General features: G+C 45.6%; 1 protein-coding gene across 6 annotated transcripts; it reads left to right on the top strand.

The window, feature by feature from the left end:
- Positions 1-28: 28 nt before the first annotated feature.
- Positions 29-21,974, top strand: PELI3 (pellino E3 ubiquitin protein ligase family member 3). 6 transcript variants are annotated; one of them, XM_087913623.1, is made up of 7 exons: positions 29-278; positions 11,376-11,552; positions 14,321-14,450; positions 15,521-15,622; positions 17,660-17,857; positions 19,582-19,770; positions 20,806-21,974. In XM_087913623.1, the coding sequence occupies exons 1-7, from the start codon at positions 163-165 to the stop codon at positions 21,370-21,372; spliced, it is 1,479 nt and encodes a 492-aa protein (XP_087769749.1). In that variant the 5' UTR covers positions 29-162; the 3' UTR covers positions 21,373-21,974. The 6 variants fall into 6 exon arrangements, with proteins under 6 accessions (XP_087769749.1, XP_087769753.1, XP_087769752.1 ...); XM_087913627.1 differs by having other exon boundaries at positions 222-283; XM_087913626.1 differs by lacking the exon at positions 29-278 and adding an exon at positions 3,984-4,086 and having other exon boundaries at positions 11,400-11,552.

Here is a 21,974-nt window from a genome sequence, read left to right as displayed (position 1 = left end):
CGGCGGGGAAGGGCCGAGGAGGGTGTGTGTGTGTGTGTGTGGCCTCGGGCTGTGACCCTTAGGCATCACTTCCCTTGGAAAGGGCGCTCTCCCCACGGGCGTCTTCTTGGCCCCTGGGGGGGCTGAATAGGCTTCCGTGCCGTTGAACCTGCAGCCAGAAGAATGAGCCGTGGCTCCTTACCGTCCTGCCTCCGCACAACAGCCCTGCGAGGTTGGCATCGGGTTGTGGGAACGGTGCAACGTGGACTTGAACGCAGATCCTTCCAGGACCGGCCAGAGTAGGGTTTGTTGGTTGGTTTTTATAATCCGGCAAGTCCAATGAAATAAAACAGTAGGTTTGCGGAGGTGGGGGGGGGATATAGGTCTTCAGAGGAAAGAGAAACCTCAGTTTTATAGCACGGATACTGCAGCTTTCAGATGAGAGGACTTCAGCTCCCAGAATTCCCCAGCCAGGATGCTTTAAAATGTCTGGACTTCAACTCCCAGAATCCCCCAGCCAGTTTCTTTCAGACGGGTGGACTTCAACGCCCAGAATCCCCCAATCAGCATGCTTTAAGATGGGAGGACTTCAGCTCCCAGAATCCCCCAGCCAGCTTGCTTTGAGATGGGTGGGCTTCAATTCCCAGAATTCCCCAATTTGCTTTGAGATGGGTGGACTTCAATTCCCAGAATTCCCCAGCCAGCTTGCTGGGTGGAGTTTGACTCCCAGAATTCTGCTGTCAGCCATGCTGGCTGGGGAATTCTGGGAGTTGAAGTTCACACTGTGGTTGAGAAACACTGTCATAGAGCAAAACTAGAGTCCTCCACGTATGGATACTTTTAATCTCATCCATATCATCAAGTGTTTTTAATTATTGGTGCATTTACAGCTTCCTTTTCTGTTTGCCTAAAACCTCAAGGCAGCTTGCAATACTGTAGTTATAATTTAGTTTTCTATACTTGGGTGCTTTTTTTGACAGTCCATGTAAATATGCAAACTAGTTTTAAATTAGGAGAACATTTTAGCCAACTTAGCTGTGACAACCCTCCTAAACCTACGATGACAAAAGACTCCGATCTCAAGACTGAATTTAAACCAGAATTATTTCTATTTGGAATCATAACAGATGGTTATAGTAAAGGGTCAATGTACTTAATATTAAACATCCTGTCGGCAGTGAGAATGGCATATGCCCAGCAATGGAAAAGTGAAAACACCCCTTCAGAAAAGGAGATATTAAAGAAAATATTAGTCTGCGCAGAACTGGACAGACGAACGTTTTAGAATTAAAAAACAAAGGGGAGACAGAGTATTAGGACACTTGGAATAGATATTATCAATGGTTGGAACTAAGGTGGGAGTCGGAACTTGAAATAACTAGGCTAAATAGACCGGGAATTAGATATTCTGTATGGATTAGAATGAGTATGTTGGTCAAAAATAATTGTACAATACTAGCAATGTATAAGTAGTAAATATGTTATTTGTTTTTCACTTTGGTTTGTATGGCGGAGGAAACTCCAGGATGGCTACACTGCGTTCAATATACCCAGGCGTGAGATTCTACCAGTTCGCACCTATTCGCTAGAACCGGTTGTTAACATTCTAAGCAGTTGGGAGAACCGGTTGTTAGGAGAAATTACTGGCCTAATCCTGTAAGGATGGCAGGAAGGAAACATTCTGGTGTTGCTTACAGAAACTGCCTCTCTGTTAACCCTTATTACATTCTTGGCAGGACTAGACTTCCTGACTCGGGAATGTCTCTGGAATTTTTTCCCCCTCCTTTGCTGGTACTTTGCTTGTGTGGAGTGACCATTCAAAGTTACAATGGCACGGAAAAAAGTGACTTATGACCATTTTTCACACTTACCACTGTTGCAGCATCCCCACAGTCATGAGAGGCCAGGTGAGGAGATGTGTGGCTCAATGTGAGTAATGGTGAGTTGGCCATGCCCAGCCAGTCACATGACCACCAAGCCACGCCCACCAACTAAGCCATGCCCACAGAACCTGTTGTTAAAAAATTTGAATCCCACCTCTGGTCGAAAATGAAAGACAGCTGGGTGACTTTGGGCCAATCACCAGGAGACCGGGAGTTCCAGTCCCACCTTAGGCATGAAAGTTGGCTGGGTGACTTTGAGCTAGTCCCTCTCTGTCAGCCCAGCCCACCTCACGGGGTTGTTGTTGTGTGGAAAGTAGGAGACTGTTATTTAGTTATTTTGCAAAAATAGGAAAAAAATAAATAAATCAAATAAATGTCCCTTTCAAACTCCATGCTCTTCATTAATCCAGAGATAACCTTGCATTATCGATTCCAGAGTCGGCAATTTAGGCCTGGCGACCCCATTTCCTATTCTGGCTGCACCCGCAATTTCTTTTGCAAAAGATTCCACAGTAAAAAAGAAGAATTTGAACTGACTTCCCACAATCCCCCTTGTCCTTCCAGCAAGGTCTTGAGAATTCTGGGAACTAACCAACCAATAGGGTTCTGCAATTCATCTAACTCCCCGCCTCATGCCTCAGGGAAGGTCTCACTCACACACACAACACACACACAAACACAGACACAACAAACACAAGGACCCACACACAAACATACGAAGGGTCGATCCCTTTGGGTGACGCCAACCCAACAAATCTATCATTTAGTTCCTCTTGGGATTACTTCACGTCAGCTACTTGGAGAGCTGGCCAGGGAGAAGAGTCGAGTGGGGTCACCTTTTTAAAATGAAATGAAATCCACCCCGCTCCAGAAAGACACATATTATGGACTGTCTTGCTAGGCATTCCAAGAATATTGAAAATAGGTGTGTGTGTCTGTGCATATTCACATCCATATCAATTTATTTATCCCTCAAGGAAAGAAGACTGCATATTCCATCCATCCATCCATCCATCCATCCAAGGAGGAGATCAGATAGATAGATAGATAGATAGATAGATAGATAGATAGAGAGAGAGAGAGAGAGAGAGAGAGATAGATAGATAGATAGATAGATAGATAGATAGATAGATAGATAGATAGATAGATAGATAGATAGATAGATAGATAGATAGATAGATAGATAGATGAAAGATAAGATAGATTAGATAGATAGAGATAGATTGATAGATATATATATATAGAGAGAGAGGTAGGTAGATAGGTAGGTAGATAGATAGATAGATAGATTCCGATAGATATAGATGAGATGAATAAGAGAAACAGATATATACCCCCTCCTTTGATGGATGGGTGAATAGATGGATAGGTAGGTGGATGAATGGATAGATAGATAGATAGATAGATAGATAGATAGATAGATAGATAGATAGATAGATAGATAGAGGAAGGAAGGAAGGAAGGAAGGAAGGAAGGAAGGAAGGAAGGAAGGAAGGAAGGAAGGAAGGAAGGATAGATAGATAGATAGATAGATAGATAGATAGATAGATAGATAGATAGATAGATAGGTGGATGAATGGATAGATAGATAGATAGATAGATAGATAGATAGATAGATAGATAGATAGATAGATAGACAGACAGACAGACAGACAGACACTGATATAGCTAGATAGATATAGATAGAAAGATAGATTCCGATAGATATAGATGAGATGAATAAGAGAGACAGATATATACCCCCTTCTTTGATAGATGGATGGGTGAATAGATGGATAGATAGATGGGTGGATAGATAGATAGATAGATAGATAGATAGATAGATAGATAGATAGATAGATAGATAGATAGATAGATAGATAGATAGATTACCCCCTCCTTTGATGGATGGATGGATAGATTCCCCCTCCCCAAGGCAGCCCACCAGCCCCTTCCCCTTTCTGGATGGGGAGCGGGAGGGCGGGCAGGTTCCCCCTCTCCCTTTCTTCCCTGGCTTCTCGGCGCGGGGGTGGACGGGGAGAGGGGCGGGGGGGCTCGGCGGCTGCGTGGATTGCAGACTCGCATCGCCGGGAGCGGAGCGTCGTGGCAGGGCGGGGAGGGGGAGAGAGAGAGGAAGGGAGCGGGGGAGGCAATGAATCTGTGATTCAGCCCGGCGTCGGAGAACCAGCCGCGGCGATCGGGCTCGATGGTGGGGTCTCCATCCGACGCGAGCGGCGGATGCTGAGTGAGAACACCCGCCGCAGGGGAGGGGGGAGAAGTGTGTGTGGGGGGCGGCTGAGTGGCGCGGGGGGGAAGGGTGAAAGAGGCGGGGAGGCAGACCCCCCAACCCTATTGGGAGGGACGGGGGCGGCCGGGGCAGCCTCGCACAGCTGGATTCCCACCCACCCCTTTTCTAATCCCGGACCTTCTGCAATTCTGGTGGGGACCCCCGGACCCTCCAATCTCCCCTTTCTGCAGAGGTTCAGCCCCCTCCCTATTTCAGCTGCCAATCGGACGGGGGGGAGGAGGGGGAAGAGACAGGCATTTTCCTAACCTCCCCCACCCCCATTTCTGCCCCCCCACCCTCCAATCTGGAGAAAAAGGGGGCACCTTCCCTGTTACTTCTCTTTAGACGTCCATGGGGGCTTCCGGACCCCTGCCTGCTGCTTGGGATCCCAACTACCCCCCCACAAAAACTGCCCAAGAATTACTAATCTTAACATCCATTTAACCCCCCAAAAATGGGATGCTGTGAGCAATGACTCTGAATTTCTTCTGTTGTTTTCTTCGCCTCCAGCTGCCTTTCCATGCCTCTGTTCCCTATTGCGGGCACCCCAATCTCTCCTAGACCCCCTGCACCCCAATATTTGAGGCCCCACCTCCAATTTCAGCCACCCGCCTCTTCTTCCTCCCTCCCTCCCTCCCCAATCCTCAAAACCCATGGATTTGTCATTGTTTACCTCTGGGCTTGCAAGGGATAGAAAACCTGGATTGATTGCAATGGATTGGATTTGGTTTTCCTCCCTTCGGGGCCCCCTTCCTCTCCTATTCCCATAGCCCCCTCCCTTCCCCAAACCTGGATGCCGGCTGCGTTCGCACAACCTGGGTAACTCGGGCTAGGAGAAGCCTCCGTTTTCTGCAAAAAACCACCACTAGCCTCCCTCCATTCAACCAAGTGGGATTAGGGTTGGCAAAGTCAACCCTTTGGCTGGTTGTGTGAACGCACCTGCTTACGGTTAGCCTGACCTGGGTCAATGGAGGTGGTGAAGTCAACTGAACGGATTTCAGATGGGAATAAACACGCAGGCTAGTGCAGGGGGTCCCCAACCGTGGCCACTTTAAGCCAGGCGGACTTCAACTCCCAGAATTCCCCAGCCGGGGAATTCTGGGAGTTGAAGTCCACCGGGCTTAAAGTGGCCAAGGTTGGAGAGCCCTGGGCTAGTGGACCAGCCATCTCAGGTCTGTTCCAGAACAGGTTGTCCTTTCAGCAGTCCTGGAGAACGGAGTCACTTCTTCAACCTTGAACCCTCAGCCAACATCTGTCTCTGGCTGGCACCCTTCTTGTGTTTAAGAACCCCTTCCTGGGTTTTTAATTTTCTTTTAATTTGGGGGCACGATATGAAACAGGCTGATCTTTGCTTTTATTTTATTTATTTTTCCCCAGGACTGTTTTTGTGTTTCTTTGAGTTCCTCGTATGGCTTTACCTGTTGGTCTTCCATCCAAATGGTCATTGGATTTGATTTCCCCCAGTAGCAAAGCCAACACAGAAAGAGGATTCTGCTTTCTTTCCTCGCAGAAAGAGTACAGATTCCTCCTTGCACATGCTCCAGGGCATTTTTATTTTGGTGATTACTTTATCATTTGGTTGGTTGGTTGGTTGATTAGGTGCCATTGAGTCTTTGTTGATTCTTAGGGACCACATAGATTGATTTCATCCAGTAATTTTAATCTGTACATCCATGCAAACTAACGTTTCTCTGTTTAAATTATAAAATCTGGGGGTCCCTTTGCTAATGTAGAAAATGTTTTTAAAAGTGCTTCAGGCCAAACTTTTCTGGAAAGTTTCATCAGGGGTGTGTGTGTGTGTATGTGTGTGTGTTTGTGTGTGTGTGTGTGTTTGTGTGTGTGTGTGTGTTTGTGTGTGTGTGTGTGTTCCTAATATATGATCAATTTGGGGTTTTCCTGGTCCCCAAAATCCAGAGTTCCCACAAACCTTCAATTGCCCAAAACAGGTGCTTTTCCTCGATTTTAAGAAAAAAGGAAAAACTTACCTGCCTCTAAATTGATATGTGTGTGTGTGTGTGTATGTGTATAATGTATGTATGTGTATATATATATATATATATATATATATATATATATATACATACATGTATGTGTGTACGCACAATCTGCACATGAGAAGCTACACAATATGGACTGTTTGTATATAAACAGTCTGTATTGCATAGCTTCTCAAGTGCAGATAGTATGTGTGTGTGTGTGTATGTGTGGTGTGTGTACATACATATATAAAAGGTGTGTTTTTGCACTCCGTATTGTATAGCTTCTCACGTGCATATTGTGCCTTGGGGGTTGTTGCTAGTAGTGCAGTACTCAGGGCAAAAAGGCGGCAGTTTGAAATCAAGGAAAATATTTATTTTTATGTTTTTACTTCGTCTTTTGCGACAGTTTGGGGAAAGTTGGGGCTTCAAGAACGTGTAAAATTGGAAGTTGTAATGCAAACGGGGAAACCTTCTTGTGTGCAAGCTGATTTCAGATTGTTTTCTGATCCCTTGTTGTTGGCTGTGTTCACACAATACCCTAAACCACATCCTGGACCATGTAATCTGAGGTAGCTTGTCACAGCACACAGTTGTGCTGTGGGCTTGTATGTAATGTGCCACAAAATTTTTGTTGCTTTTTATTTTCATTAAACAAATAAGCCGCCTAAGGTAGTCCTCGACTTATGACCACAACTGAGCCCAACATTTCTGTTGCTAAGTGAGACAGACGTCAAGTGAATTTGCCCCATTTTACTACCTTTTCGCCATGGTTGTTCAGCGAATCGTTAAGTTAATAATGTGGTTGTTAAATGGCTTCCCTACGTACTTTCCTTGTTGCAAAAGGCGATCACGTGACTCCGAGACAGAACAACTGCCATAAGTATGAGTCAATTGCCAAGTGTCTGAATTTGGAGCACATAACCATGGGGATGCTGCAATGGTCATAAGTGTGAAAAATGGTCGTATGTCGACGGTCGCTCAATGAACTGTTATAAATTGAGATTACTTATATTCAGTATTGCGCTGGTATGCTTCATAAAATCTATCACTTCCCATCAAACTGTGTCTTACAGATTGAAAAAAATACACACATATGATTCATAATTTTCTGGGGTGCCCCAGAATTAATATTATATCCAGTGTTGTAGATTCAGAAAGGTTGAGAACCATGGGTTTAAAAACTGTGCGAATGTAGCTTCTGCGGTTAAATTGATGCTGTAGTATATCATCCCAAACCGGGATGCTAGATTAATTCCATAAAACCACCATGAAGTAAGGTCCATGGTAATCTAACCAACTTTCGCTTTTTGTGTTTGGAAAATATTAGTATGAATCAGTCATTATTAATCTGTATTGGGATGCTTAATTGGCTGGAGTTATTGTGATTGGCATAATGTATAGTAATTTAATGATTTTGATCTGCCCAATGGCTGGAATCCCAATTATTGTGGATTATGAACCCAGATTTAGCGCACTGTGTATAATGAGAACTAAGTCAATTGTGCTTTGTTCAACAGCCATGCCTGACTAACCATGGTTTAAGCACAATATATGATTACAAATCCGGTTAGAATCTCAGTATTGGAGTTATTTTGTGTGTGTGTACCTGTACAATATATATATATTCTCATTATGATGCTTTGTTTATTGTTTGAACCAACTTCCTTGGCTTGGCTGTCTCACCAAGATGTTCATCTCCCAGAATTCCCCAGATGGGTCGACATTATTTCCCTGAATTCCAAGCTAGGACAGCCGTTGCTGAGCATTCTGGGGTTTGAAGTCCACACATCTAGAAAGAGAGGTTTGCTTAAGCCCCCATTTCGGATTTAATAAATAATAAAGATGGATGGATGGACGGACGGAGAAACAGACAGGAAAAAAGGAAGGAAGGAAAGAGAGAGAGAGAGAAAGTGTAAAAGAAAGAAAGAAAGAAAAAGAAAGAAAGAGAGAGAGAGAGAGAGAGGAAGGAAGGAAGGAAGGAAGGAAGGAAGGAAGGAATAAATTTGGAGTTTAATCCTTTACAACCTCTTCCTGTCCCTCTGGCTCCAAATCTTAAATAAATAAATCTTAAAAATTTGGCAGAGGGGTTGCCAAAATCTAGTTGTTGTTGTTTTTAAATCCCAAGCTTCCAAAATTCATAGCTCCACATTAAGACATTGAAATTGGAATTAAGTCTGCACAATTTTGATTAATGTCTGCCTCTTTCTTCCAAGCATTCTCTGTCCCTCCATCTCTTCTAGCAATAGTTGACGGAGTTGACGGTCTCCAGTGGGGTGCGTACCCCTTCCCTTCTGAGATTTTGCATTTTTGAATAATTATTTAATTTTGGTTGGGTTGGGTTTTTTTAAAAACACCACCCTCTAGCACTGTGGCTTTCTTCCAAAATTAAAATACGAGCTTTGCCCCTCGTATCTTAATATTGGGAGACCCGCATGTTTCCTTCCCCCCAGGAGCCATTTTGTGACAGCGCCCACAAATATCCTCCTCCCACCCACCCACAAAATAATCTAGGGATTATTTTAAAAATTCTTCTGCTTCTCAGGAGAGGTAGCTTTACTTTTTAAAAGGAATGAGGTTAGCCTTTCAAATAATTGACCCTAAGCCAGGATGGGGGTTTCTCCAATAAATGATGATTTAAAAGAAAAAAATCTAATTTATTTTTGGACGGGGGGGGGGCGGGAAAGGATCTTTGCAACCTAGGTTTGGTGTCGTTGCAGTTATTGGCAGGAGCAATTTTGCAAAGTATTAAGGCCCAGATACCAATCCGGCGATCTGTAAATCTAAGGTAATAAGAACACACTCAGTTCAGGATCCTAGCGAGCAAACAAGGGAGGGTTGATTCTGTTGCTTTGTGTCTGTTTTATTTATTTATTTTTTTTAAAAAAGGCGAGACAGATGCTGTTATTTTCTCCGTATTCTCTGAGTGATTTAAGATTACTGAGCTGGTGCAAAGCCATTTAGGTTTTGTCTGTTCTCTGTTGTGTTCCAGGGTAAGGGGAGGAAATGCAAAAAGTGTGGCCTTTTGCAAAATCCCCATTCTGTTTTCTTAGACTTGGGGTTAGAGAAAGGTGGATTATTATTATTATTATTATTTTCTGCGTGTCTGCCGTAGCTGGGTTCACACACGACCTGCAGTTTTGTGCCTGAATTCATCCCTCGCCCAAAATGGCATCCCGCTCTAAAACACCCGCAAACCAAACAGATTCGTTCACACAAGACTCAAAGCTAGGGGCAAAAAAAACCCAAACAAAAGCCCAAGGTTCAAACTCTTCCGGCTTTTGTTTGTGTGAATGCAGCCGTGAGATTTTTTCCCTTAACCTTATCTGCTTAGGCCGCGTTGCGAACCCAACAACAACCTAAAAAAAAAGGATGCAGGTTTTGGTTAAACTAAACCCAAGATCCGGAACAGGAGATGGTCGAATTTTTTTTTAAAAAAATATTTTTATTCCCCCCAACACCACCAAGCCTCGACTGCTTCCTTTTCTGGTGGGGAGCAGGATGGAAAAGAGCATGTTGCCTTGGCAACAGAGAGGCATTAAATATCTGAAATGCTGCCGTAGTAACAGCAGCGGAGGTAGTTTAGGGCTGTCGCCATGGCAACTTGGGAAGAACCCTTTTGAAACCCGGAGATGCAAAATGTGTTTACAATCCTTGGGGGAGGGGGGAGAAGAAGAAGAAGAAGAAGAAGAAGAAGAAGAAGAAGAAGAAGAGGAAGAGGAGGAGGAGGAGGAGGAGGAGGAGGAGGAGGAGGAGGAGGAGGAGGAGGAGGAGAAAAAAAATCTAATATTGCAGAAACAACAAAGCCATGCAGAGAAGGGAAGAATTGCTGGGTGACGTTCGGTCTCCGTGAATTTCTGAGCATGTCTAGAGCACCAAGCTAGGCTGTGGTTGCTCACTGCATCCTAGAGAGTCAATCTCTATCCAGGCTCAACCGATATGAGTAGTCTTTGACTTACGACCACAGTTGGGGGCCAGAGTTTCTGTTGCTAAGCGAGGGTTGGTTTTTTTTTTTAAGTGAGTTGATCCCGGTTTTATCATTTATTTTTTTTTGCCACGGTTTGTTAAGCGAGTCACTCCGTCTGTTAAGTGAATCAAGCAGTTCTTTTAGGGTTAGGGTTTAGGCTCCCGTGACGATTCGGCTTGTCGGAGAGAAGAATCGGCAAAACCCAAGGACCACAGCAACCGTTGTAAATATACCCAAGGTTGCCAAGGTTTCCCGAATGTTGATCACGTGACCGTGTGGGCATGCCGCGACGGTTGTAAATGCGAGGATCGGTGGTAAGTCGCTGGTTTGTGGTTTGTTTATTTGGTTGGTTGGTTGGTTGGTTGAGCGCTGTTGCAAGTTGGCTAAATGGATGCTTGTCCGCCAAGGATGGTTTTGAAGAGGTTTTAGGCATTCAGACAAACCCAGGTTTTGCATTCAGATGCTGGAAAGATGTGAGGTGAGGGGGCAGATATATAAGACCCAGTTCAAATCCTCCCACAGCTATGGAAAGCCCTGGGGGATTCTGGGGCAATATCTTCCACTGAGCCTACCTTCCAGGAGTGTTGTGGCGCAAGGGAAAAAAAACCTACATCTTGTGCTGTGCTAAGATAAGAAGTGCATAGGATTCTGAAAAGACTGTAGCTATAAACATCTGACTTTAGCTATAATCTTGCATCGTTAAACCAGGCCAAACCTGGTTAACGTTCGGATGGAAGTTCCACCAGAAAAAGCAAACTGGGAAGCCCAAAAATTTAATCTCCAAAGAAGACAGTGGCAAATTGTCTCAGTCACTTATTTCTCAATCTTGGCCGCTTTTAAGATGTGTGGACTTCAACTCCGAAAATTCATAGTATAGATGGCTGGGGAATTCTGGGAATTGAAGTCCACGCATCTTAAAAGCTGTTAAAAGTCAGGAAATCCATCCGGATTGTCCCCTGGAGCTGATCCAGGCTGGCTTTTAGTCCTTAGAATAACCAGAGCTACAGACTCAATTAGGGATCTTTTTTAAAAAAAAATCTTAAAAAGAAAACAACGCTGCATCACTTCGGCCTGATTGCCAAATCTACTTTGCTTGCCACGGAGACGGTTTGCAAACCATGCATTCCTGAGATCCTTAAACATCGCTTTTCTTCGTTCCTTTCTTTCATTTTTTTTTGGGGGGTGTTTCTCCGTGCCAAACTACACATTTGCAAAACTCCCAATGGCCACAAGAATTTAAGCCAAAGAAAGTTTCTTCCCCCCCGCCTGTACCTTTTATTAAAAAAACCTGCATTCCCCTCCAGGTTCACACAACTCTGTATTCCTAGGATGGTGCTTGAAGGAAGTGCTGAAGCTGTGAGTTCTCATTCGCTGCACCTGCGTCGCACCTGTGCCCAGAATGGGCGTTTTTACTCTTCGGCAGGGGATAGTCTTCTGTTCACCAAAAAACCAGTGAAGTACGGAGAATTGATTGTCCTGGGGTAAGTTAAACCATTTTTTCTAGGTTATTTTTTCTTGTTGAGGCAGGGGTGGGATTCTACCAGTTTACACCTATTCGCTAGAACCGGTTGTTAGCATGCTAAGCAGTTGGGAGAACCGGTTGTTAGGAGAAATTACTGGCCTAATCCTGTAAGGACGGCAGGAAGGAAACATTCTGGGGTTGCTTACAGAAACTGCCTTTCCATTAACCATTATTACATTCTTGGCAGGACTAGACTTCCTGTCTCAAGAACTTCTCTGGAGTTTTTTTCCCCTCCTTTGCTGGTACTTTGCTTGTGTGGAGTGACCATTCAAAGTTACAATGGCACTGAAAAAAGTGACTTATGACCATTTTTCATACTTTAGACCAGAGGTGGGGTTCAGATTTTTTAACAACCGGTTCTGTGGGCATGGCTGAGTTGGTGGGCATGGCTTGGTGGTCATGTGACTGGCCGGGCATGGCCAACTCAACATTACTCATACTGAGGCATGCATCTCCTCACCTGGCCTCTCATGACTGTGGGGATGCTGCAACAGTCATAAGTGTGAAAAATGGTCATAAGTCATTTTTTGAACAGTGGTCGCCAACCAGTGGGCTGGCGACCACTGGTGGTCTGCAAGCAAATGTTGGTGGTCCCCAGAGAAATGTCACCCCCAAAGCAATTAATCCAGGCTGTGCGGGAACACAAGGCTGCGCCGCCCACATGGCCGTGGGAACACAAGGCCTGCGTCCCTTGCATTGCACACAACACGAGGTAGGGAGGGGAGGAGGGAAAGGATGGAGGGGGGAACTTGCCCCACTTGCCTGGCCTGGCCACTGGACTGCTTCTTTCCGCTTCTTTCTTCTTCTGCTTTTGGCTGCACGCAAGGAAAACAGCAGAAGTCTTTCTTTCTCTCCCCTAAACTCCTCCAGAAATGACCCTTTGGGACCCTGCGAGGCCTCCTGCTCCAAGAGGCTGCGCTGGCAAAGACTCATTTCTGGCAGAGTTTGGGGGAGAGAAAGAAAGACTTCTGCTGCTTCTGCTGCTTTCCTTGCATGAAGCCAAAAGTCTCTCTCTCTCTCCCCCCGAGAATGGAGCTGAAGACGATATCCTGTGATCCCAAATAAAGAATCATCGATTGGTAGGAAAACGGGGTGGGGAATTTTCCTGCAGACTTTTTGGGGGATTTTCCCAGGGTCTCTAGTCTGCGGGATTTAAAATTATGAGTTTGGTGGTCCCTGAGGTCCAAGAGGTTGGCAACCCCTGGACTAGATGACCTACAAGGTCCCTTCCAAGTCTGTCATTTTTCTATTGGTTTCAAATATCGCCGCTCTGGCATGTTTGGGGCAGAGGGTAAGCAGAACTTTGCAAGACCATCTGGTTGGGTTGCTTCCTAGCCTTGCCATGCTTTTTTTTTTTTGCAAAAGATGTGTTGGGCTCCGTGCAATGCACAAACTGTAAGGCGGCAGGCCAACCGCACAATTTAGATCTATGCAGTATTCCAGGTAGGAGACAGAGACCTATAAACAGATCCACAGGTAGAAATTTACATTTTTCACAGCTCAGGAGATCTAAAGAGAAGCTTTGACTGACCTGACACCAAATCCAGATATTATAACTGACCAGAAACTTGGTTGTGTTAGCTTTCCTATCATGGAGGGAGGGATGAATAGATAGACAGAGAAACAGACACCTCTGATGGATGGATGGATGGATGGATGGATGGATGGATGGATGGATGGATGGATGGATAGATATGTAGGTAGGTAGATAGCAATGGATGGATGGTAGATGGATGGGTAGATAGATAGATAGATAGATAGATAGATAGATAGATAGATAGATAGATAGATAGATAGATAGATAGATAGCAAGATAGATTGGGAAGAGAGATGGATGGATAGATAATTATATAAACAGACAGACAGATAGACAGAGGACGGATGATAGGTGAATGGATAGATGGATGGATGGATGGATGGATGGATGGATGGATGGATGGATGAATAAACAGACAGGATGATAGGTGGATAAATGATAGATAGATAGATAGATAGATAGATAGATAGATAGATAGATAGATAGATATGGATGGATAAACAGACAGATAGAGGATAGGTGATAGGTGAATGTATAGATAGATAGATAGATAGATAGATAGATAGATAGATAGATAGATAGATAGATAGATAATGGATGGATGGATAAACAGACAGATAGACAGAGGATAGGTGATAGGTGAATGGATAGATAGATAGATAGATAGATAGATAGATAGATAGATAGATAGATAGATAGATAGATAGATAGATAGATGAAAAAAGACAGAGTGATTTTTCTGGTAACTCTCAATGGACTTTTGCTGATTAAGAGAAAGGATGAGACTTTATTATTTGCTAAAAAAAGATAAGGGACGAGCTATGAGATGAAGAGATTTTGGGTTGAAACTGTAGAAAAGGCAATAAGTTGCTCCAATCGTTTCAAGTTGTCCTGATGGAAGGGGAAGTCCTTTCTGTACATCCCTGTCTTCTTTACAGTTTTTCCATTCCCTTTCTCTCTCTACTGTTTTTTTTCCCTTCCTTTTTTCAATTTTCCCAAGTTTAGAGTAGGCTGGGTTTTTTTTTAAAAAAAAAACATCTTTGTGCCTTTAAACTTCAACCCATTTCTTTTTTTTTAAGAAAGTGGGAATCCAGTAAGATCATTGGGTTTGGTTGACTTTGATAGAGATGTTGTGTTTGATCTTGTCCCGGTTCGTAACTGTCGCTGTCGGGGTCTCTCTCCCAACGCAGGTACAATGGCTCTTTGGCTAACGGAGACAAAGGGCGTCACCGCAGCCGGCTGGCCCTTTACAAGCGACCCAAAGCCAACGGGGTAAAACCCGACGTCATCCACCATATCTCCACGCCACTGATGTCCAAAGTAAGTCAAGCAACCCCCCCGGTTGCAGAAATGTCCTCCCACTTCCGCCCCCCCGCCCAGCAATGACATTGCCAGGTCTCACAGGGGGAGCGATTGAAATCTCAGGCTGTGTGTAAAGAGGGATTCTGAGCATGGGCAAAATGCCTTCCCTGACCCATCCAGAACCCCCACCGATTGCTGTGAATAGCAGTCAAAGACTTCCTTTTTCTCTCTCCAGATTTTGTTCTATTGTACTTTGTTAATTTATTTGATTCTTTTTGTTATATTTTATTTTATTTTTTAAAAAAATATGGTTTTACATTCTGAAAAGCCGCCTCGAGTCGCCATGGGCGAATAGGCGGCAACATAAATTCAATAAATAAATAAATAAATAAAAATAAATAGCAATAGCACTTGGACTTATATGCTGCTTCCCAGTGCTTTTACAGCCTTCTCTAAGTGGTTTACAGAGTCAGCCTCTTGCCCCCTCCAAACAATCTGGGTCCTCATTTTACCGACCTTGGAAGGACGGAAGGCCGAGTCAACCTTGAGCTGGTCAGGATCAAATGCTGGCAGTGGGCAGAATTAGCCTGCAATACCGCATTCCAATCACTGAGCCATCACAGCTGATAGATAGATAGATAGATAGATAGATAGATAGATAGATAGATAGATAGATAGATAGATAGATAGAAAGAAACAGCATTTAGACAGTGCTTCAGAGTGCTTTTACAGCCCTCTCTAAGCAGTTTACAGAGTCAGCCTCCTGTCCCCAACAGTCTGGGTTTTACTGACCTTAAGAAAGACAAGATAATCAAACAGAAAGAAGATACTGAATATTATCAAATGTGGAACTTATTCTGCCAGTGGTTGAAAAAAAAAGGGGTAGTGAGTCAGAATGGAATCTCTATTGTTAAGCAAATTAAATGACCCAGGAAACACAATGCTTATTAAGCACTAAGACATGTAATGAATAGTACATGAATAAAATGTACTTTTTAAAAAAAATCTCGGGCTCAATTGCCGTTGTAACTTTGAACGGTCACTAAATGAGCCGTTGTAAGTCAGGGACTCCTTATCTTGTCCCACAGGCGCTGAGCGACAGAGGTCAGCACAGTATCTCCTACACGCTTTCCCGAAGCCATTCGGTCATTGTCGAATACACTCAAGATGGCGAGACGGACATGTTCCAGGTATTTATCAAGTCCAGAGGAAGGCTGGAAAACCTTTGCTGGGCCTCCTGAGCTGATGTGATGGACAGTCCAAAGGGAAGCTGTTTAGCCCCTATAAAAGGCAAATTTGGGGGGTGTGATGGACTCACAGTGTCAACTCTGGAGCTGACCTGTGTTGTGGTCCGCCGGCAGCCTGCGTAGATGGAAGCAGAATCGGACAGCGGGGTAGAACAGGGACCAGTCCGGGAGTCTGGGCAGGCCTCGGACAAGGGTCCTGTGTCCAATACAGAGGTGGGGCCAGGGTCATCGGGGAGTTATGTGCTAACCCTGGAGCCTCCAGAGTCTGGCAGCAGCGAGGCAGAGGAACAAGGGGAGCCTGTTCCCAGTGCGCGTATGCGCAGAACTGCCTGAAGGCAAGAGCAGCTAAGACAAAAGGGGCGACTTGGGAGAAAGGCTTGGAGGTGATTGGCCCCCCCTATAAGACATAAAGGAGGAGCAAAGGTAGGAAAACCTTTGCAGGAAGCAAAGTCATTCGCTCTGATCGGTTTGGACTCTAAAAGCTCCGTGTGTCAAGCCCGAAATTGTGAATTTGTTCTCTGGTTTTGAAAAGACTAATTGGGACTTTAGTCATTGGCAGCACTTCAACTAAGATAAGGTGCGTTCTCATCAGATGTCTCCCGAAGAATTTTGGCAGACGTCCCTGGGACTATTTTTAACTGGTTAAGACTCATTCCGGCCTGTGAATGACAATAATTCACAGCCATTGAACTAAAATAAAAAGGGTTTTGGATTTTATATGTGTTTGTTGCTGTCTCAGGAAGTCTTGGTCAGAACAGCCTGACTGAGGCCATTTCGAGGCTTCAGGGTTGCCACAATGGAGATGAGGGTTAGGGAGGGGTGAATAGTGATAGCAGGGGTTTGGTAGCCAAAACAAAATTGTTTCTCTTGAAAATCAAGGACATCCTCACAGGTGGCTGAAGAAAGGAGGAGTGATGTTGCCCAAGCAACCAGGTCGAACCCTGATTGGATCATGTGATTGAAGGGGAACAAAAACTCTTACTTTTAATTAGGTGAAAACCACGGGGACATTTAGAGTTGGTTTTTCACCAACCTGTGCCAATATGGTATATCCAATAAAATGATTCTTTGAGGAACCTACCTGCCTCAGAATTGTGTTTGCTATGGGTGTATTACTTGGAACCCTGACACACAGTAGACTGGACAGCACAGTGGCTTAGTGGTCAAAGAGGCTTGGCTTGTCGGCTGGAAAGCCGGCTGTTCAGTTTCGAGACCCGAGTGCCACATGACAGGGCGAGTTCCCGTCCTCACCTCAGCTCCTGCCAACCTAGCATGGCCATGCGAGTAGATAAATAGGTACCACTTCAGTGGGAAGGTCAGAGAGCGCTCCATTGTGATAGTGAGTCGAAGACTTACCTGTACGCTGGCCAGAAACACAGAAATAACTTAAAAACAGCAATTTTAAAAAAAAACCACCTTAGATCAACCGCTAGAGAAAAATAAAACCAGAATTTTGAAAAGAAGGAAAAAAAATGTCTGCTTCATGATAAAAGAAAAATGTTCGCTTCTTGTTAAAAGTTTTGATCACTGAATCTCCTCCTCCCCATCTTGTCAAGATTCCAAGCAATTACCCCAAATTAAATCATGTGTCTCAAGTCAAACTTCCAAAACTTCAAAAGGATTTATTGGGAGTTAACATGCCGGCACTGCCTGGATGTAGCCGACTCTGAGACACTTCATTCATTGTCACCCTTGACCCTGGTTTTCCTCCATCCCCTGGGTGTATCATAATTCATATTCTCCAATGGGACACCTCCGTAGCCAAGAATCCTCAAACATGCTCTCCAGTTAGATTTTTGCCCAGCAAAAAACTTCGGTCACCTGGTTACTATCTTTGAAGAACTATGAATGGAATGCACTTTTGGTTTGCAAGCTGCCACACTGCTCTTTCAAACCCCTTCCCTCCCCCCCCTTTCTGTTGGCAACTCTTAAAAAGACCATAGAAATATTGTATGAGTTGACCCATTTCTTTGTTCCCAGATCGGCCGCTCGACGGAGAGCATGATCGATTTTGTGGTGACTGACACCACGCCGGGCACCAACTCATCCGTGGACGGACAGACAGCCCAAAGTACAATATCCCGCTTTGCCTGCCGGGTCATCTGTGAAAGAAACCCTCCGTACACCGCCCGCATTTACGCTGCCGGTTTCGATGCTTCCCGCAACATTTTCCTTGGAGTGAGTGAGTCACCAAGCAGCTCTGTTTGCGTGCGAGTGTGTGTGTGTGTGTGTGTGTGTGTACAGGTAGTCCTCAACTTACAACAGTTCACTTAGACCGTTCGAAGTTACAACGGCCGTGGAAATAGTGACTTATTACCATTTTTCACAGTTATGACCTTTGCAGCATCTGTTCTGACCCAACCAGTTTCCAAGAGAGCCAACACAAGACAAAGACAGCAACCCAACCTTTTGCTGTTTCATCTATGAATTCTGTTTCTTCACAGATTAAAAGGCTGCTTCCAACTAATTAGCTCCGACAAGAAAGAGCCTTGCCAAGTTTTTGCAAGACTGCCAAAAACCAACAGATAAGAAAATAGTTTACAACACAAGAGTCTTCAAGTACCAACTGTAATGTTCACGAGGCTGAGTTTCAAAACGTCTTTGCCTTCTGCAAAGAATGTTTGCTTCACAGCTGGCTTTTATCTTCTTGAAGGAGGGGCCGTTATGTTGCATCCTTACTCCCGAGTAGACTGTGCCACTCCAGCTGTTCTCTTCTACGAATCATCCTGCGCTCACATGCATTTGGCACAGGCTCCTCAGGAACCTCCTCATCGCTGCTGCCAGCCCACACAATCTCTGAAGGCAGCAGTCCACTCCCTGATGGTCCTGGCCCCTCATCTGAGTCCTTGCTCTCCTCAGCCGTCCGCACCTGGTGCCAGCTAACCACAACAGCATCAGTGATCAAAATTAAGACACTCGGTTCAATTGGTTCATGTTTATGACCATTGCAGCATCCCGGGGGGCACTGTGACGTGATTTCCTTTTGCGACCTTCTGAGAAGCAACGTCAATGGGGGAGCCAGATTCACTTAACAACCGGGTTCCTAACTTATCAACTGCACTGATTCCCTTAACAACGGTGGCACGCAAGTTTTGCCCCATTTTACGAAACTTCCTTGCCACAGTCGCAGCATCATTTAGTGACACAGTTGTGAAGTGAATCTGGATTCCCTTATTGACTTTGCTTGTCATACGGTCACAAAAGGGGATCACGTAACCCCAGGACACTGCAAAGGTTATAAATATGAATCAGTTGCCAAGCATCTGAGCCACGGTGGCGCAGTGGTTAGAGTGCAGTACTGCAGGCAACTTCTGCTGACTGCCAACTGCCTGCAATTTGGCAGTTCAATTCTCACCACTCTCAAGGTTGACTCAGCCTTCCGTCCTACCGAGGTCTGTAAAATGAGGAGCCAGATTGTTGGGGGCCAGAAGCTGACTCTGTAAACTGCTTAGAGAGGGCTGTAAAGCACTGTGAAGCGGTATATAAATCCAAGTGCTAGTGCTATCTGAATTTTGATCCCGTGATTTCAGGGCTGCTACAATGGTTGTAAGTGTGAAAAATAGTCATGTCACTGTTTTCAGTCCCATTGTCACTTTGAGTGGTCGCTAAGTGAACCATTTAAGGACTACCTTTATTTTTCCATGGACCCAACGGGGTGCTTATTGCTTTTGCAACCAGCAACTGACCGAATGCACATTTAAACCCAAAATAGTCTCACCTATGGCAGTGAGAATGTTTGAACATGTGTGGTAACTTCATACCATTGCTAAACGAACAGCTGTAACCAGAGTCTGGTTGTCTTTGACTTGAGTAGGTTTGAGTGAGGGGGGTGGGTGGGTATGGGGGGTGTCCACCCAGGACCTTAAAACCATTTACATTGATGCCACGTCTCTCGTTGGCAGGAGAGGGCTGCGAAATGGAGGACACCCGACGGGCTCATGGATGGCTTGACCACGAACGGTGTGCTTGTGATGCACCCCGACGGCGGTTTTAGCGAAGACTCCACCCCGGGGGTCTGGCGGGAGATTTCGGTGTGCGGGAATGTCTACGCTTTGAGGGACAGTCGCTCGGCACAGCAGCGGGGAAAGCTGGTAGGTTGGCAACTCAACAGAGAAGAGTGGATTGCAAGTCAAGGTTTCTCCACTGAGAGTGTCAGGATTCCAGCAGTTACCCCAATTAAATCACGAGTCTCGAGCCAAACTTCCAAAACTTCAAAAGGATTTATTGGGAGTTAACATGCTGGTACTGCCTGGGTGCAGCCAACTCTGAGACACCTAATTCATTGTTACCTTTGACCCTGGTTTCCCCCCATCCCTTGGGTGTATCGTAATTCATATCCTCCAACAGGACACCTCCATAGCCAAGAGTCATCAACCATGCTCTCCAGTGAGAATTTTGCATGGCAGAAACTTCAGTCACCTGGTTACTATCTTTGAAAAACTATTTATGGAATGCACTTTTGATTTCCAAGCTGCCTCACTGCTCTTTCAAAACCCCTTTCCCCCCCTCCCTTTCTATTGGCAACACCAAAAAGACGATAGAAATGGATTAAAAGTCAAGATTTATCCATCAAGAGGGGGATGATAACTCAAGATTTATAGCGATTGGGAGAAAGAGGAGATTTAAGAGAAAGAGTGCAAACAGCAAGAAAGATAATTAGGGGACTGGAAGATAGAACGTATGAAAAACGGTTGCAGGAATTGGGTCTCTCTAAGTTTAGTGAAAAGAAGGACCACGGGTGACATGATAATATCTTCCAATATTTGGGGGCTGCCACAAGGAAGAAGAGGGGGTCAAGTTATTTTCCAAAGCACCTGAAGGCAGGACAAGAAGCAATGGAGGGAAACTGATCCAGGAGAGAAGCAACCTGGAATAAAGGAGAAGTTTCCTAATGGTGAGAACAATGAACCCGTGGAACAGCTTGCCACCAGAAGTTGTGGGTGCTTCATCACTGGAGGCTTTTAAGAAGAGATTTGATAATCATTTGTCTGAAATCGAATAGGGTTTCCTGCCTAAGCAGGGGGTTGGACTAGAAGGCCTTCAAAGGTCCCTTCCAGCACTTCTATATTTCTATTTCTATATTCTTTATTCTATTTTTTTCTATTATTTCTATTTCTCCCTGCTAGGTGGAAATGGAGTCCAACATTCTGGAGGACGGCTCCCTCATTGACCTCTGCGGGGCCACGCTCCTCTGGCGCACTTCGGAAGGTCTCCTGCGCACCCCAACTTTGCAACAGCTGGAGCTGCTGCGTCAAGAGGTCAACGCTGCCCGGCCCCAGTGCCCGGTGGGCTTCAGCACCCTGGCCTTCCCGAGCCTGGCCCAACGAGGTGTGGTGGAAAAACAGCAGCCCTGGGTCTACATCAACTGTGGCCACGTCCACGGTTTTCACAACTGGGGGTTCCGTAAAGAGAAAGGGGGGCTGGAGCGCGAATGCCCCATGTGTCGGCGGCTGGGTCCTTACGTGCCTCTCTGGCTGGGCTGCGAGGCTGGGCTGTATCTGGACGCCGGACGCCCCACCCACGCCTTCTGCCCCTGCGGCCACGTCTGTTCTGCCAAGACTGTCCAGTATTGGTCACAGATCCCGCTGCCGCATGGCACCCATGCCTTCCACGCCGCCTGCCCTTTCTGCGGCACCTGGCTGACCGGCCAGCAGGGTTTCGTGCGACTCATTTTCCAGGGACCCCTCGACTAAGCCGAAGAGGGGGGGGGTGGCGGCGCAGCCCGGTGTGAGGGGGGAAACAGTGGGAGAATATAAACCACAACCTCCGCTGGCCGCCGTGGACCGCTCAACCGCGTCATTTGATTGTACTGGACTTCGCATCGGCCGGATGGCCACCGCATCTCTTCCCATCCAAGCATTTTGGGGTGGGTGGGAGTAGGGGGGGGTGGATTCCAATTTGGGGAGACGGATTCTCCTTGGTCCTCCTCCCCGTCCTCGCCCTTCCCCATGGCCCAGTCCTTCCCTTCTTCCCACCTAGAACCAGGTCTCTGAGAAGCCGAGGTTCACACGACGGGGGGACTGCCGGGTTCATTTTGGGGGGGTGGGGTGGGGTGAGGGGCTACGAAAGCCAGCCGATTATCTTCAAACAGGGTATGAATTGACAGAGAAAGCTCAACTCGAAATCCGTTGCTTGGGCATTGTAGGCGATCTGCACGCAGCCGTTGCGATTTCTTTAACCCAGGTTTAGCGTTGTTGTGTGAACCCAGCCTAGATCCGTGTTTGGATCGGTGGGGAGAGCCCAGGAGAGCTTTGCTGTTGCTAACACAGAGATATATAGATATATATATATCCAT

The sequence above is a fragment of the Pseudonaja textilis genome, chromosome 16, assembly GCF_049901715.1.
Source record: "Pseudonaja textilis isolate UNSWEBS1 chromosome 16, rPseTex1.2, whole genome shotgun sequence".
NCBI lineage: Eukaryota > Metazoa > Chordata > Lepidosauria > Squamata > Elapidae > Pseudonaja > Pseudonaja textilis.
This window is presented reverse-complemented; position numbering and strand designations above follow the sequence as displayed.